Here is a 17,431-nt window from a genome sequence, read left to right as displayed (position 1 = left end):
ACAGTTGAATAAATTCTTGATGTTCAACTTTCAGGAAGTAATAGGGAGAAAACAGCCAACCAACGGTGCATAAATCAGCAAATTACTTTTGCTAGCTGTTTACTCTACCAGCTCTGCAGCGCACACTCCGTTGCCAAGGCAACTGCCTGATGAATCTTCATACCGAGAAGTTGTGTTTAGGTGTAACAGGTACATAACAACAAAAACACACACAGACTTCCCTCACAAAGGGAATGTGTCTAATGTAATATCAGGACATACTTTTTAGTCCTGTTGTTTAAATAATGGTAAAAATGTTTCAAAGTTTTTAAATGTGAAAAAGCAAAACCAGGAAGTAAATATTTCATTTGAACGCTCAACTAGGAAGTGGAAGTATCGCAAATTTGTGTAGACAAGAAATCCAAGTGAGGGCTGTTTCCTCGGTGGTTTTCAAAGTGGAAGGTGGCCTGACCGAAATGTGGAGGAATATGTTTCTCTGACAAATTACTGCTTCCTAAAAATGCAGAAAGGTGCTTTTTCTGACCATCTTCTCCCATCTAGATGAGATTAAAACATCCTGCAAGATGTCTTCGTTTTACCCTTCAGAGCAATTTCATTATTACAAGATATTAAACGTTTTTCGAGAAACTTTCTTGTTATCATGGCATGGGGTGTTTCTCAATGTCAAGGCACCTGGCCTTGCGAGGCAGTGTCTTGCTTACAAGAACACTGTCCTTCCTTGGTCAAAGAAAGCTGGTCAATGGAACAGACTTGCATCCCGTGACCGCGGCTTCCATGGCAGTCACGCAACGTCACGTGACACGGGAAATAACGTTATATTTTGTACGTATAAGTTTCAGTATAAATGTATAACGAGCCTTTTACTTTTTAAGCTGTGTATATATTTGTTAATATATAAGCAAGTTACTACCCACTAGCCACCGAAGCTGCAACTACTAAGCAACTAACCAACCATAGATAACTGCTTTGGATCTAAAAAAAAAACAAAAAACCATTTTTAATTAGTTGACTTACATTTAAACTTGAAATTTGCCCCTGAAGTAGCTGCCGGCTTCTGATCCGCCATCCTTTTGAAAATACCACGGCGTATTCTGTGAAATGTTTGACCAAGGCTAGGCTACAAAACACCTCCTGTGTATCGTTGCTCAGCTAGCTAAACGCTAACAAACGGAGAACACACGCCTCAGTAGAACATGAACATTGGAACACTTCTTGACGGCTCCTGATGACGTATCTCCTAGGCAACCGAGGTGGGGCCAAGACATCAAGATGAGGTTCCTTGGCACTGGGAAACATCCATACCTTTCCTACAGTTTTTTTCTCGCACTGACGTCAATGTGCTTCCGTAGGTCACTGTGATGTTTTTGGACACGTTTCCAATAAAAATCATTCGTGTGGTTTATTTTGAAGTATAGCTTCTTGAAAATACTAACAGTAATTTACGAGAACAATTTTAAAACTTCAAATTTTTTTTAAACTTTACTAAAGCACTTGAGTTGTGAACCTCTGTGAGTGAATATAACCACATGTTTAAAAGCACTTTTTCTGAAAACTGGTGGTAAAATAATTCACACAGTTCAGATGTTATTTTTTATTCCAAAGATTATCCTGGGGAACTAGTTTTATTGTGAAAAACACCAATCTTTCCATACAACAATGTAGGTTACAAACCCGTAAACCTGTGAAAAGCCTTGTGCCAGTCCAACTGTGCCGGCTTTGGACCTGATTGGGGGCAGAAAGGATGTCTGGGACGCAGACGACAGCTTGAACAGAGTGGTGAGAAGGCTGAAAATGTTCTGTATTCTCTTAAGCCCCCTGCCTCATGCTGGGGCCGTATTCCCCTGAAGACCATATGGTCAAGTCTGAGAGCAACCAGCTCACCGTTCTGATTATCAGCTCAATGAGAGTTGGCCTCAGCTCTTTTGGTTGTATTTTGTTTTGTGCTTCTCCGTCCATCAGCTTCTCATTTGACCCAGTTTCCCTTTGACTCATTTCTTCCTGAAACTATTTATGTTAACCAGCAGAGGGCGCTATAATGTTGCACATCAGTTCCTTATTATAATGTCCCATCAGGTCGCACTAAGATTATTTTGATATTAATAACTATATAAAGCTTGGTCCTTTTCACTATTCACAAAATTACCTGCAGCTTTAAATGAAAGGTGGTGTTTGCCCTGTTTGCTGTTGGTGAGCTTTCTGTTTATTCCCTCCCTTGCCTCCCAGGAAAGTGAGAATGGTGGATATTGTAGCTCAAAAAATGCCATCAGAGAATGACGTGCATGTGGCAAGAAGCTTTCTTACGAAGATTTTGCGAAGTTCCATGAGGTACGGTTCTGTGGATTTACCTGCAAAAGTAGAGCATAGTTCTCGTCTTCCTCCCCTACATCATGCCTGCCTTCTCCTCATCATCACAGAAATCATTTTAGTGGTAATGGAAAGTTGTTTATCCCATTTCAACTCTTCCTCTCCTGTTTATCGTTACCTGCACCTGCTGGAAAACCTTTCAACATCTTGTGATTTATGTTATTAGCTTATTATTATTTAGTCCATATAAGGTATTTGATGATTTTTCTACCAGTAAGGTTTAAAAGTGCATTGTGTTCATAGTTATAACAATATTAAATGAACTGTTTGTTGTTTATTTCTTGACATGCTGCTGCAGAAAGAGCTGCTATAAAGGGTATGTGACAGCTGTACAAAGTTCTGGCTACATTAACCCAAAATGATCAGTTTTCTTTTGAGGATCTGTTACGTCTCTGAAATAAAATAAATGCAGATAAGGTACTTTATATGAGTTGCTGTTATTTAATGGTGTTTTTGGATCTGCGACTCTGAGTAAAACACATGTGGCTCTGAATCTCAGCTTAATCATCTGAAATCATGAAATGTTGATTTTTGAAACTGAGACTGATGTCGAGCATCCGTAACGCTTGAGAATAAATGTCTCATCTGGATTCAGTCTGCATTATTTTTTCCATGTGTGTATTTTTTCAATTAAAAAAAAGCAAAATAAAACTGGTTCAGAGTAATTGCTTAAGAATTCGATGAAACTGACATTAAACACATTTGTTCTGCAGTGATTTGCACTGATACCGTGATTTTAATCTCTCTGGTTCTTATTCTGAAGGAAATGCTGTGTTTCTTAAAGGTTTGGTCTTGAATTCAGTTGATGTCTTGGCCTTTCTGCAGGAGGAATGAACCCATAAGCAGGCCTCACTCCTGGCACTCTACCAAGTTCAATGAAAGCCAATTAGAGGCTGGCAGAAGACCGTCTCCACCCACTGCAGTCTGGCACACCACTTATGATGCAAGGTGATCCTGAAGTTTTACTCTCAAGAGCTGAGCATTGGCCCTTTAGATGAATAGTGTGGGATTTTGCACTGCATTAACCATTCTATACTCTCAAATGTGTATTTTTTGAGAACGTTTTAATCATTCAACATGTTCAACGCTTGACCAGATTCTCATGTAACCAAATACACTAGAAACAACACAGCATGAGCGAGAACTTGATTTCTAACAGCATTTTTTATTTTTTACTAAATATGTTTTAAAGAACAACTAGATGAAGCTGGTTTTGTATATATTTATTTTTCTTACCTTCATGTCCTGTTCCACCAGTTCATCTGCCTCTGATCTTTCCACTGATTGGGAGCAGACAAACCTGCGCAGGGTGTCTGACCAGTTCAGCTCCCTTGGCAGTATGGACAGTCTAGAACATGTCTCACACCCAGACCCCGCCGGGCAGCTATCACCAGCTAAGTCCAACAACAGCATGGAGCACCTTGGAGGAGGGAAACGAGACTCTGCCTATAGCTCTTTCTCTACCAGCTCAAGCACACCTGATTACACGCTCTCAAAAAGCAATGCTGCCTCAACAGAGAACGTGTCGCATAAAGTTGGTCAGTGGGATCCAGGATCAAGGTACAACAGTAGCAGAAACAGCCATAGCCTGGCTGCTGAAGGAGTGAAGCAGGATGACAGACCCACATATTTCCAGGTGCCAGGAGTTCACTCAGGCCACAATGGTCCACAGACTGAAGACTCTGCTGGATGTCGCCATTCCACTTCTAGCAGAACAAGCTTTGCACCTGTGTGGTATGTCCCTGAGAAAAAGAGGTCTGCTTCGTCCACTTCTCCTCCTCCTCTTCCACCCGCTCGCAGTGACAGTTTTGCTGCAACTAAGGCACATGAAAGAGGCCTTGTGCTAGCTCACCCTGAAGCACCTCATTCTCACTCAGCCTCTAAGGCTTCCACTGAAAATCGCCACATTTCTCCTAAACATGACAGTGAAAAGGTTTACAGCTCAAATAAGACATATCCCAACTCCAACGTTGATGTCTCCCACGCTAGTCAGCCCTTTCAGCAAAGACTCCATAGTGACAAAAGCACTTGTCCTCCTCCGCTATGGGCTCCATCTGCACCAAAGCCACACTACTGTAGCTCACAAGAAGTACCTGCTAACAGTTCCTCAAACCAGAACCAGGGACGAAGCTTAGGCTTGTCTTCCTCAACTACTGACCAAAACACTGAGAGCTCCGTACCTAACCGATATTACTGTGTCACTACATGTCAGCCCACACATCCCAGCTGTCCGTCTTTGTCTAATATACCAGAAGACGGGAGGAGTGGGACTGGAGTAGATCTACCACAGACTGGACATGAACAGAGCCCCAGTAACTTGCAGACAAGCACCAAAGTCAAGTACCATCTGCCCCAACAGCAGCAACACTCCTTGCAGAACAAAGACAGTAGTGCTCACAGCAAACATCAAGTCACTACTGTTCCAGAAACATCTGTAGTTAAACCCAGCTCTGATAACAGGGCAGGCCACCGAGGACACAGCACACAGACCGCAGAATCTCAGCACATCAGTAATCCTCCTAAACGACAGCCTGAACAACGGAGATCTCTGCCAGCACAGTTCAGAGAAATGCCTCAAGACCCCAGAAATCACAATCAGATGGGCAGTAAGATCTGCCCTCAGGCAACCCCGATGCTTCACACTCTGTCCATGGATGTCACAGGCCATGAGGAGAAAACGGGAAGTGAAAACTCTGAGGAGTCCCTTGAAGGCAAACAGGTCAACCGAGGCAACAGATTTGCCACCACACTGAGAAACGAAATCCAGATGAGAAGAGCAAAGCTGCAAAAAAGCAAGAGTGCAGCGACCCTTCCTGATGTTGAACACGAAGCTGAGGAAAAGGTCTGGAAGTCCACAGAAAGTTCCACCTCAACCTATGCACACGGCTCTTTTTCTTACACCTACAAAGATAACTTGAAGGAGGCACAAGCAAGGGTTCTTAGAGCCACCTCTTTCAGGAGGAAAGACCTGGAGCCGGTCTTACTGGAGCTCTCTGGAGTAGATCCCCAACCCAACTACTTGCCTTCAACCCAGACTTGGAAAGATGGCCACCCCTTGCCGATTGTCACCGAGTTGGCATCAAGTCTTTCAGTGCTTTCTAGTGGTCAGATAACTCGAGTAGGGGGTCGCAAACGTTTTCCTCCAGAAAAGAAGGTTCAGTCTTTTTCTGAACCAGACATAATACACAGAGTTGGTGTTAATGAAGATTTGTCTCTATCTGAAAGCGTAAGCTCCTCACTAGATGAAGAGAAACTCATAAAAGAAAGCGGGAAACCAGAATTCCCTACTCACATTCCTCCCCAAAGTCTTTACAAACACCAGAGTAAATATGCTTCTAGTAATGTAACCGAGGACACAGTGGAAAGAGTCAATGACAGAGAGAAGACGGAAAGCGCTCCTTACGCTCCACAATCCGTACAAGATAACCAGAGACTCGGCACATTTGCTGAGTATGAGGCGAGATGGAATATACAGAAGAAACCCTCCGAGAAAAAAGCCTCAGGACGGTATCTTTCAGCAGACAACATACTAGATACGGGACCAGAGGACCGGATTAAGAGTGCATGCGTCCACGAGAGGTCCAGATCATCTCCCTCAGCAGACTTCTATGGGCAGGTAAGGCACGAAATCTGAATGTCTGGATTATCAGGAGTACTCTTTTGTACGCTTGTTCTGTCTTGCTTCATATCGGGTATCTTAGCATGATGTTAGAGGTAGTAAAACAAAGGACTTCTGTTAGCTCCCATCTGGTTTTAATTAGCATGTCAGAAGTTTTTCAGTTGCTTATTTTGTTAGTTTCTGAAGTCACAGAACAAAGGCCAAGTCAAATATTAATCTATATTTGTTCATAAAGACACGCCCTCGCCTTAATAGAGGGTCATCAACCTCCTGGATTTGTTTTTCCGGCTGGGAGTTACCACAACGCTGCAACGTGACTTGGTTTTGGAACGTTAATTGGGGTTTTCAACTGAAAGTCTTCAATGTTTGTACATGTTTGCACCACTTCATGTGTGCTTTTTCCAACTGTACAGAACAGTCCAGTTCCAGCAGCAAAGTTTGATCCTGAATATTCCCAAATGGAGAGTAAATGTGCAGAACTGCTCAGCGCTGACACAAGGTGAGTACATCTGAAACAGCAGACTACGCCTGTTTGCCTTAACAAATGGAACAGCTCACAGCCGCCAGAAATCCATGTTTTAGTTTTTCGGACTTGGGAGTGTCTGTTTGTCTCGAGAGCTATCAGAGACTATATTTTCTAATGCAGCATTGCTGATGTATTTCTGTGTGAAAGGGACATTGTGTACTTGTGTGAAAACACTTATCTGCTCTGACTTTCAATCAATCAATCAAATTTTATTTGTATAGCACCTTCTACAACATTATCCGAAGCCCAAGGTGCTGAACAACATCATTAAAAGAAAAACATTCTCAATACATGGGCATAAAAGCACGATAAAAACATAAAATCACAAAATAGCAAGCAAACAGTATTACAGATAAGAGGTATTGGAATAAGACCAATCGATTAAAAAAAAAATGTCAGACAAAATAAAATCAAGCATCCGGTATAAAAAGAAGAATAGTTAAAACCATAATGTTAGGGCAATTCAAGTGACCCTAGCGCTGAAACGCAATCAGATAAAAATGAGTCTTCAAACGAGACTTAAAAACTTGAAGGGATGGAGCCTGTCTAATGCTCAGTGGCAATTCGTTCCACAGAGTTGGAGCAAAAATAGAAAAAGCACGTCTACCCCTCGATCGAAACTTCGACCGGGGGACCACCAGAAGTTCCTGCTCGGCTGAGCGAAGAGCCCGAGATGGAGCATACCTGTTCAAAAGCGCAATAATATACGGGGGGGGCACTGCCCTGGAGGGCCTTATAAACGAGAGTTAAGATTTTAAACTGAGCTCGATATTTTACCGGGAGCCAGTGCAGAGCAGTCAGCACTGGGGTAATGTGCTCTCGACATCTAGTGCCTGTCAGGAACCTAGCCACAGAGTTCTGCACAAACTGGAGCCGTGCAACCGTGCACTGGGCCAGACCAGCATACAGAGCGTCGCAGTAGTCCAGCCGAGAAGGACAAAGGCATGCAACACAGACTCCAGATGAGCTCTGGACAGCAGAGGCCTGATCCTGGATAGTCTTTTCAGGTTAAAGAAACAGGACCTCACCACTGTATTTACATGAGTGTCAAGATTAAGTGCTGAGTCGATTTTAATCCCCAAATTACTGACCATTTTCTTTTCATAGGGTGTCAATGGGCCAAGGTCAATATCAGCACCAGAGCCATTTCTTCTGCCAGGACTAAGTATTATAACTTCCGTTTTGCTCTCATTTAGGTGTAAAAAATTAGAAGCCATCCAGCATTTTATGTCCTTCAAGCAATCCAGTAAAGGAGAAACAGATCTATCCTCCCCACGTTGAAGAGGGAGATAGATCTGGCAGTCATCAGCAAAGAAATGAAATTTCATATTATGCTGGCGAAGGAGGACTCCAAGAGGAAGCAAATACACTGCAAATAGGAGAGGACCAAGGACAGAGCCCTGTGGCACACCCCAACGAAGTTTCACGCTGGGTGACATTACCTCACCCATCTGAACACTAAATGTCCTGTCTTGAAGATAAGAGCGAAGCCATTGGAGGGCCTGCCCAGTTATCCCTACCCAATGCTGTAGTCGGTCCAGAAGGACTTCGTGGTCGACTGTATCAAAAGCTGCAGATAAGTCAAGCAGTAGCAGAACAACATCATTGTCCATGTCACAGGCTAAAAACTTGTCATTAAAAACCATTAAAAGAGCAGATTCAGTGCTGTGACCTTTCCTCAACCCTGACTGAAAGGTTTCCCATAAATCATTTGTGTCCAAAAAGGCAACCAATTGTGAATACACGACCTTCTCCAGCAGTTTGGAAAGAAAAGGGAGTTTTGAGATGGGCCTGTAATTAGCTAAGGTTGTCACATCCAGCCCCGGTTTTTTTAACATAGAATGAATAACAGCCTTCTTAAACGAGGACGGAACCATACCAGAAGTAAGACTGCCATTTATGACTGCCAACAGCAAAGGGCCTATCACTGGAAAGAGTTCTTTATAAATTCTAGGGGGCAGCACATCACAAGGAGAGCCAGAAGGTTTGAGCTGAGCGACCAGTTTTTCCAAGTCTGATAATGTAACAGTCTCAAATGTTTCCAGTGTAGCCTGGAGCGGCTCTGGGAGTAGAGAGTCAGATGGTGAGTTTGTAATGGCAGCTCGAATAGATGTAACCTTATCAACAAAAAAGTGAAGAAAGTCATTACAATTTTCAACTGTGGGAGGCAAAGAGCTAAAATCAGAGAACTCAAGTAGCGAATTGACTACGGAGAAAAGAGTGCGTGGATCATGAGACTTTTTTTCCACGATATCAGCAAAGAACTTCACCCTTGCTTCCTTAAGAGTTTGCTGGTAGCTAAACAAAGATTCTCTGAATATCTCACGAGAGACTTGGAGTCTGTCTTTCTTCCATTTCCTTTCTGCCCTCCTACAGGATTGCCTGCAGGCCCGAACATCATCAGAGAGCCATGGTTCTGGCCTAGGCCTCTTCTTTCTAATCCTAAGAGGTGCAATTTTATCCAAAATGTTTTTACAAATACTGTCAAATTGAAGTGTAAGCTCTTCTGCATTAAGTGACATTGTGTGTAGCTCAATTCCTTCTGCACATAGGAGCTCACCAAGCTCAATGACCTTTGCTGCATTTAAAACACGACGGAATCTCACATGAGAGGAAGCCACAGCAGACACGCAGGGCAAGTTAAAATCACATAAAATGGGCGAGTGATCAGAAAAAACCGGGCTCAGTATCTCTACACCAGCAACAGAGAGACCAATAGACATCACTAAATCCAAGGTGTGTCCCTGCACATGAGTAGGACCCAGGACCCACTGTGACAGATTAAGGGAGCCCAACAGATGTAAAAAGTCTTTGGCGAATGGCTTATCAGGGCAACACACATGAATATTAAAATCACCAAGAATCAAAACATGATCATACTTTAGCATGTTTACAGACAGGAGGTCAGAGAAGTCCTTTAAAAAGTCCACATCAAATTTAGGAGGACGATATATCAACGCCACGAGCAACAGAGGAGGTGGGCCAAGTTCAAACAGGCACATTTCAAAGCTGGAAGGAGGATTTGATGGAATAAGCTGTTTACAGTTGAAGTGAGATTTATACACGACAACCAGTCCACCGCCTCTGCCAGAAGACCTCGGGACATTAAAACAGCTACAACCCACTGGTAGCAGTTCCAGTAAAGCACTCGAATCTCCCATAGGAAGCCAGCTCTCACATATGCACAGGAGTTCCAACCCCTGTGCAACAAAGAAGTCTTTCAGAATGAAAGTTTTATTCATTACCGACCTGGCGTTGACCAGACTTTTGGGCTATTACTGGAGGTTGAGGTATTGATGACCTTTATGGGTTTGAGGAATGGAAATTTAATGAAGACCCTTGTTAGGTTAAATGCCCTGGCTGGGATTTCAGGTTCTGCTCTAGACTGGCTCTCTTCCTATCTCACTAACAGAACATTCACAGTGAAGTCAGAAACCTTCTCTTCAGATACCGCCTCTCTAACATGCGGGGTCCCACAAGGTTCAGTTCTAGGGCCTCTACTATTCGCATTCTATATTCTTCCCCTAGCTGGCATCATTCAGTCTTTCCCAGACATCTCCTACCACATCTACGCTGACGATATACAGCTCTATATGTCCTTTATGCCACACCAGTTGGACAGGCTGGCCACACTTGTACTCTGCCTGACCCAGATCAGTAACTGGCTGTCCAGCAACTTTCTTGTCCTCAATGCTAACAAGACAGAGACCCTGATCGCTGCACCCCCGGAACTTCAGCCAACAATCGAGCAAGAAATTGCCTCTTTTTGCCCATCAGCCAAGGCCAACATTAGAAACCTAGGAGTTATTTTTGATCCAGCTTTAAGTTTAGACTCACACGTCAAAACCATCTCCCGCACTTGTTTCTTTCAACTGAGAAACATTTCAAACGTCCGTAAACTGGTTTCTACTGCAGATCTGGAAAAAATCATCCATGCCTTTGTGTCATCACGCTTAGACTACTGTAACGCTCTTTTTACTGGTCTCAGCAAAACCTCCCTCTCACGCCTTCAAGCCATCCAAAATGCAGCAGCCAGACTCCTAACCAAATCCAGCAGACGAGCTCACATCACTCCAGGTTTACAGTCCCTCCACTGGCTCCCGGTAGAATATAGAATACAGTTTAAAGTTTTAATCCTGACCTATAGAGCTCTTAACAACCAGGCTCCAAGCTACCTATCTGAGCTTTTATCCCCACACACCACCTCTCGGAACCTCAGATCCACATCTGAAAACCTCCTGGCTGTTCCTGGAACCAGACTGAAAACCAAAGGGGACAGGGCCTTTCAGACTATTGCACCCAGACTTTGGAACAGTCTACCTTCTAATCTCCGTCTCTCTAACACTGTAGAGGTCTTTAAAAACCATCTAAAAACTCACCTTTTCATCCAGGCGTTCCCTCCCTACATGTTTCTAAAAGATGGCTTTGTTCGGGTTCACACCTTCACTTTGTTTATACTCATGATTTTATTTTCTACGTTTATCACTGCTATTGTTTTTCTGATGTTTTCATTGGTTACCTGATCTTTATCATGTTGTACAGCGCTTTGTGATTTATATCTGAGAAAGGCGCTATATAAATAAACTTTTACTTACTTTACTTACTTAGTAGGAACTTTTCCCATTAGGATGCGTATCTGTGGTATTGTATGATCGGTACTGGTGATATGGGGCAACGGTAGCTCAAGAGGTAGAGCAGGTTGTCCTGTAATCGGAGGGTTGTAGACTGATCCCGGCCCCTAAAGCTGAACGCTGCTGTTGTGACGGAACAATAAACTTCTGCATACTAAAAATAAAAAAACATACACGCCAATAATGACTCAATTGTGACAAATGTTGACCGACATTTTTGTTGATAAGAGGCAACAGCGGAAACTGACAGAAACGAGGAGTAAAAAGGGAAAAGGGAGAAACTGTCCGCGGCTGGAAGTAAAAGCAGTAGATGTGATGATCTACACATCCTGGGTTTCCCCGGTTATAAAAGTGTTGTTAGCAGCACGCTGCTGGAGCTCAGCAAACCGAACCGAGCTCACGGAGCAGCACTGTTACGTCCCCAACGTGAGATGGTAAAATGTGAAGGATGGGGATAACATAAGAACTGGCGGAGGAGTTTAAAATGGGTTTATTTGTACAAAAAGGTATTAAAAACACAAGCAAACAGATGGCGAGCATTATTAAGATAACGCTAAACAAAAATACTCTAAAAGGCTAACATTAAAAGAGCAGTTACCAACATTAAAAACACCTGGTTACAACGGTGTTTGAAAAACGAAGTCAATAAAATTGCAACAGACGAAGTTAACCTTTAAAACGATCCCTCTGGATCACTCAGGAGTTCAACTATAAAAGTTAAACTCATCAAGACGAAGGCTCGAACGAACGAAGGGGTTAAAACTAAACGAAGAACCCCTGCACTGCTGCCTCCCAGACTGCTGAAGGCACAGCCTTTTATCCAGGTGTGGCTCATCAGGAGGATTCAGCTCAGCTGTGCTCCTCAGCAGCCTGGAAGAGAGAGGAGGAGGGGCGGTGTCCAGAGCCGGGTGATCCTGGCTGCTTTTCCCCTTTCAGGCTGGCAGCCGTGACAAGCACGCATCTTGTTGTGTAATTGTTTTATTTCCGTGGCTGTTGCAGCCGTTAGGATCTGTGCTCTAGTGGTGGTTTTGTGAGGAGAACCATTCAGGTGTCCCACCTTGATCAATCAGTCTAATAAAAACTAATAAACCTACCTGAAAACAATTCTTACCTTTAGTTTACCTCCGCATCATTAACACCTTTTAATCTTTTGATGGTATGATGTCATTTCCTGTCATGTGTAATGGTGTGAAAATTAATTTAAGATACTTAAATTAATAGCAAAAGTCTATTTATTAAACAGAAGATTCAGTAAGATTCTTTTCATTCGATAAACTGGAAATGCAACCCTTTCCTGTTTCGTTTCAATAAGGAGGCAAGTTTTAAAATGAAGAAATTTATTACTAACTATTTTTAAACTGAAAATTTGAAGCGACAATTATAAAAATGACAATTCTCAACAGCTTTGATATTAAACTTGTTTAAAAGCAAACTGTGTGGATGGAGCTACAAATGAGAATGGTGAGTTTTGGATGAAGTTCTCAGAAGGTTTCTTTCAGAGGGAATGGAAGCGTTCTGGTCAAAATGATGTTTTGCGGATAACTGAGTTATTTTGAGAGAAAACAGCATCAAACGTCATCTGTCGTGTTCTACCTCACCCAAACAGGGCTGACCCTCTTGTGGATCCGGAGATCGGAGGATGGGTTCATCCAAGATGACGCTCGGGGCTGGCAGGAAGACGCGATGCTCTGGTCCAGAGTGGTAGCCGGGTACACGGCTGTACGAAGCGTTTGGCAGATGCACGTTTTCGTCTTACTTAACTTCAGAAATCAATGACTCTGGGAGAGTCTTGCGTTAGCTCGTTAGTTTCGTTGTTCTTTAGCCGTTCTTGTCGGCGTGACAGAACAGCTTGGCAGAGGTTTCAGGGCGGCCGTCCCTGACTCCTCAGGATGATGTCTTGTTCAGAACTGGATGGTTAGTCTTTACCAAACTCTCAGAACACTCCCTCTCTCTGGAAGAAAGCTTGCTCATGCGTCAGAAACATGCGAAGCAGTTATTGTTTATCTGAACTCTGTTTTTGCTGGCAGGGTGAAGGTCTTCTTTGCTGAGCACATCTTTATAAACATTATAATAATTATCATTATAATACCCAAAGCACAATAATCCATTTCATGTCATTAAAATACCTTTATATCTGAACCAAGTGATCATGTTGTAATGATTATTTAAACAGTAATGAAATCATAAGTTTATTAATTATTATTTAATTATCATCGTGGCTTGAAGTGTCCTTCTGGGACGGAACAGCAGATGGTGTTATGATCTTGAGCAGACATCGTGGCTCCGTGGGTTTAATCTGTGGATTCAAAGTACTGTCTGACCCAGCTTGACCCAGCCTGACCCAGCTTGACCCAGCCTGACCCAGCTTGACCCAGCCTGACCCAGCTTGACCCAAATGTGACCTTTGGCACAAATCAGAGAACCTTCATGCCGTTACACGTTTACTGATATTACTGCACATTATTCAGATTTGTCAGCGCGCCCCAGGGCAGCTGTGGCTACATCGTAGCTCATCCCCACCAGTGTGTGAATGTGTGTGTGAATGGGTGAGTGGCTGATTGTGTTGTAAAGCGCCTTGGGGGGTTCCAGGACTAGAAGGTAGTGCATCAAATACAGACCATTTACCATTTATTAAAATTGAGAGGCACTATTTTAACCTGTCAGTGTTCAATTCAGTATTTTCCCAAAATAATTGTTGTACAAACAATTTTAAATAGTTTTTTTAATCTAAAGTGTGAAATGTGAACTTTTCATATTTCTTAACAGTTTCAAGTAGATGCAGTTAAAATTTCCTTTTCAGATGTTGGAAATTATTGCATCAGAAAAAAATACATGTATTTTAGTCAACTAAACCAAATTAGATGACTAAATTGTGACTAAAATTAAAAGGAAGTTTAGTCAAAAAAACTAAAACCAAAATAAAATGTCTCGTCAACATTAACGCTGACGGTAAGAAGTGTTTTTTTTTCTTAATTCCCAACTGAATTCAGTGTAGAGGAGGATTTTTATTTTACCATAACAAGGTTAAACCCACATTATCATGAAGTTATTTGCATTAAACACATTCTTTGGCTACAGATATTGAACTCCTGATGGTGTGAATGTGGTTAAATGACGTCTACAACCAGTACTTCTGGAGTCTTCCTGCATTAAAGCTCAACAAGTGAAACTCAGAGGAGGGTAACTGATATTGAGCAACTACATTGTTGGAATCACACCAACATGACTCGTGTTTGCGTTACAACAACAGTGCACTGGATGTCATTGTTATGGAGCCGTGTAGGAGAGGAGCTTAGTCAGGTGGGCCCCACCCTGATGGTGATATCGATACAGGTGGAAGGACACACCACAGGTGGCTTCAGTCACAGCGAGCCGGCAGACAGACACTCTCAGGGTGAGTGGGTCCATACCATAATAAGTAAATATGCTTCAGTCTTCTGCATCTTTACATGTTTAAGGCTCGGTGGTGGTGAATGTGATCAACTTTTTCTAGATTGTTTTTAGTAATAAAACTGTTTGGTGCAACACGACAGACTCAGTGAAGACCTGAACCTGGATTTATTTTTCAGTCGCTGATCGTCTCAGTAGTCTCCCCAGCACCAGGCTCCATGCTTTCCTCCCACTGCTGAGTCCAGGCTGAGGCTTCAGCAGCCATTTGTTTTGGGGTAACGTGTTGCATCTTGTAAAGACTCCAATCCGGAGCTGTGGGCTATGGCGTCTGTCTGCCCAGCAGTCACCGTGTCGTATCTTGTGGCTGAAGAATCAGTCGTGCCTTTAATCAGAGCTGCGTGGTTTTTGTGTTGGTGTTGTCTGAGTGCGCCCAGCTGAATTCATTAGAGAACGCCTGGAAATGTAATTGCTGTGCATGAAGCTGATGCATTAGACTGTTTGGTGTTCCTCTAAGCACACAACACCGCTCGGATGGATCAGTTAATGACTGCTTTTCACCAGGCTGCCAGGTTAAATTACACCGAGCGACGGAACACTTAGAGCTTTAAGTTTGTTTACTAGCGCCTCCTTTGGCTCACCATGGAGCTCCTGAGAGTCCCTGTTAAAGCTGTGAAGGAGATTTAGGGAGGAAAAAGTGATCATGCCTGCTTCTCTGCTCTGGACGATTATTTATCCCTCTTCAGACTTTGTGGGAACTGGAAAATTCCGCTTCAGGCCGCCAGCGGGCTGCTAACAGGAAGGAGTTTGGGGAGCAGAGGGAGAGTTTGTGTTGTCATGGAGTCATAATCATAGTGGCTGCTGGGATGGACGAGGCCTCTGCCACCGTGTGTTATTTCAGTGAGTTGCCGATGATCGTCTGCTGCCTGGCTGTGTAATTAAAAGCTTTGCCTTGTATTCCTCAGGTTCCCTGACAGCAGGTCAGGTGACTGCGAAGTGGGAGAAAAGCCCGTAGAGGCTGAAACGTACCCAGCGCCACCCCCTCCGCCCATGCCAGGAGCTGCTGCTGCCACCATGAACCACAAACCCACGTCAACTTCTCACAGTCAGACTGAGCCCGCCCCCTCTCACTCCGACGGCCACAGACACACAGAGCTGTCGTCTGGACCCAGGAAGAAGCCCTCTGCGCTGGAGAAGCCTCCCCCCACCACATGCCAGGAGGTCAACTCCCACCAGCCCTCCACCAAGTCCCAGAGTGACATCTTCACCCACTGCTCTGCGAACTTTGAAACTAGCTCCACTTTTTATTCCCGCTACTCTGCAAAGAGAGATTGTGAGCAGGACAAAGGACTCATGGACAAAGGACAAGAGGCAGTGCATCATCTGTCTACATCTCAGCATCCCCCCTCTCCCCCGGCCTCCTCCTGCAGACCTTCAGGGCTTTTTAAGATGGAGGGGCAGCGCTCGCCCTCTCCACAGTTTGTTCCACAGAGACTCAGCGACAAGCCTCCAGTCTCTCTTCATGATGAGGAACCAAACAGGTAACACGGATTTAGCAGAAGAGCACTTGCTTCAGCTCCTTTATTCAGTCACCCGTGGTCATTTAGAAAGATTCTCTGCATTCCCACTGACGCCTCCCAGCAGTTCAGAGAAAGTCCTCCTAAATGCTGAAACATGGAAACATTAAACCTTTTGTCCATTTTCTTAATTCCAAACAAATCAGAGTCATCTGTGGTCATTTAGGATTATTGCAGCTATCTGAACCCAAAGGGGTGGGAGGAGTCTACTTGTCTCAGATATTTCAGTAAACTGGGCATGAAGGAAAAGATTCCAGTTAGCATCACGCTGTGGAACATTTAAATCACTCCTGATGTTTGGGTTTTTAGATGCTTTCTCATTTCTTTCTTTTTTTAACATTTCAGGATGGAGCATAAGATAGAAAACCAGAATACAACAGCGAGAAAAGTTCCAATCAGGATTGTCCACTCGGATAAAAATGTAGAGAAGGAGAATTCTCCATTCTTGCAGCAAAGCGACCTCCCACTCATGGAAGCTGAAGGGCCTGGAGTGGCCAGTCTGGGACAGGACTCTCTGTTCTGTGCCTTTACCCGTCAGAGTGAGCAAGTGTCCCAGCAGGACTCCTACATGACCACTGTAGGAGAGGACTGCAGCTCCAACAGCCAGCAGCCACGGCTCCAGGCCTCAGACCAGCTCAGCAGCACGCAGGAAACCGCACGGCTGAGGGAGGATGAGGAGCAGAAGAGAGAGGAGCTGGTGCGGGACATCACGGGGAAGGATAAATCGCTGGCTGATATTCTGGATGAGAGCAAGATGAAGACCACCATGGACCTCATGGAGGGTCTCTTCCCTCAGGGCGAGCAGCTGTTAGAAGAAGCTCACCAGCGCAGGAAGGTGCCGACAAAACCAGCAAACTCCCGACCTGTGGAGGAAAGGTGCGTTACACAGCTTAAAGGCAGGACATGAAGGATTCCAGCACTGATTTAAGAATAGACTGAGTCTAAAGAAACTCTTAGTTGTACATAAATCTTCAGCGTGTATATGTGTATATATATATATATATATATACATATACAGTACATATATACATACATGTATATGTATATATGTACTGTATATGTATATATATATATATATGTAGATGTATATATATATATATACATATACATATATATATACATACACAGTACATATATACATACATGTATATGTATATATATATATACATGTATATATATACATGTATATATATACATGTATGTATATACATGTATATATATACATGTATATATATACATGTATGTATATACATGTATATATATACATGTATGTATATACATGTATATATATATATACATGTATATATACATGTATGTATATATATAT

The 17,431-nt window shown here is 43.3% G+C and overlaps 1 protein-coding gene across 8 annotated transcripts in view; it reads left to right on the top strand.

Moving 5' to 3' along the window:
• shroom2a (shroom family member 2a) overlaps window positions 1-17,431 on the top strand; it is a 65,284-nt gene that overhangs the window by 44,159 nt on the left and 3,694 nt on the right. For 4 of the 8 annotated variants that reach the window (XM_054734718.2, XM_070545910.1, XM_054734720.2 and 1 more), the window contains 7 exons: window positions 2,224-2,325; window positions 2,663-2,680; window positions 3,190-3,312; window positions 3,622-5,980; window positions 6,397-6,482; window positions 15,493-16,068; window positions 16,450-16,980. In XM_054734718.2, the coding sequence (XP_054590693.2) occupies window positions 2,224-2,325; window positions 2,663-2,680; window positions 3,190-3,312; window positions 3,622-5,980; window positions 6,397-6,482; window positions 15,493-16,068; window positions 16,450-16,980 (3,795 nt within the window). The remainder of the gene's footprint in view (window positions 1-2,223; window positions 2,326-2,662; window positions 2,681-3,189; window positions 3,313-3,621; window positions 5,981-6,396; window positions 6,483-15,492; window positions 16,069-16,449; window positions 16,981-17,431) is intronic. The other 4 variants (XM_054734719.2, XM_015975547.3, XM_015975544.3 and 1 more) reach the window with 2 other exon arrangements.

Source organism: Nothobranchius furzeri, chromosome 16 (genome assembly GCF_043380555.1).
Source record: "Nothobranchius furzeri strain GRZ-AD chromosome 16, NfurGRZ-RIMD1, whole genome shotgun sequence".
Lineage (NCBI taxonomy): Eukaryota > Metazoa > Chordata > Actinopteri > Cyprinodontiformes > Nothobranchiidae > Nothobranchius > Nothobranchius furzeri.
The sequence above is the reverse complement of the archived record's forward strand: the minus strand, read 5'-3'. Positions and strand labels throughout refer to the sequence as shown.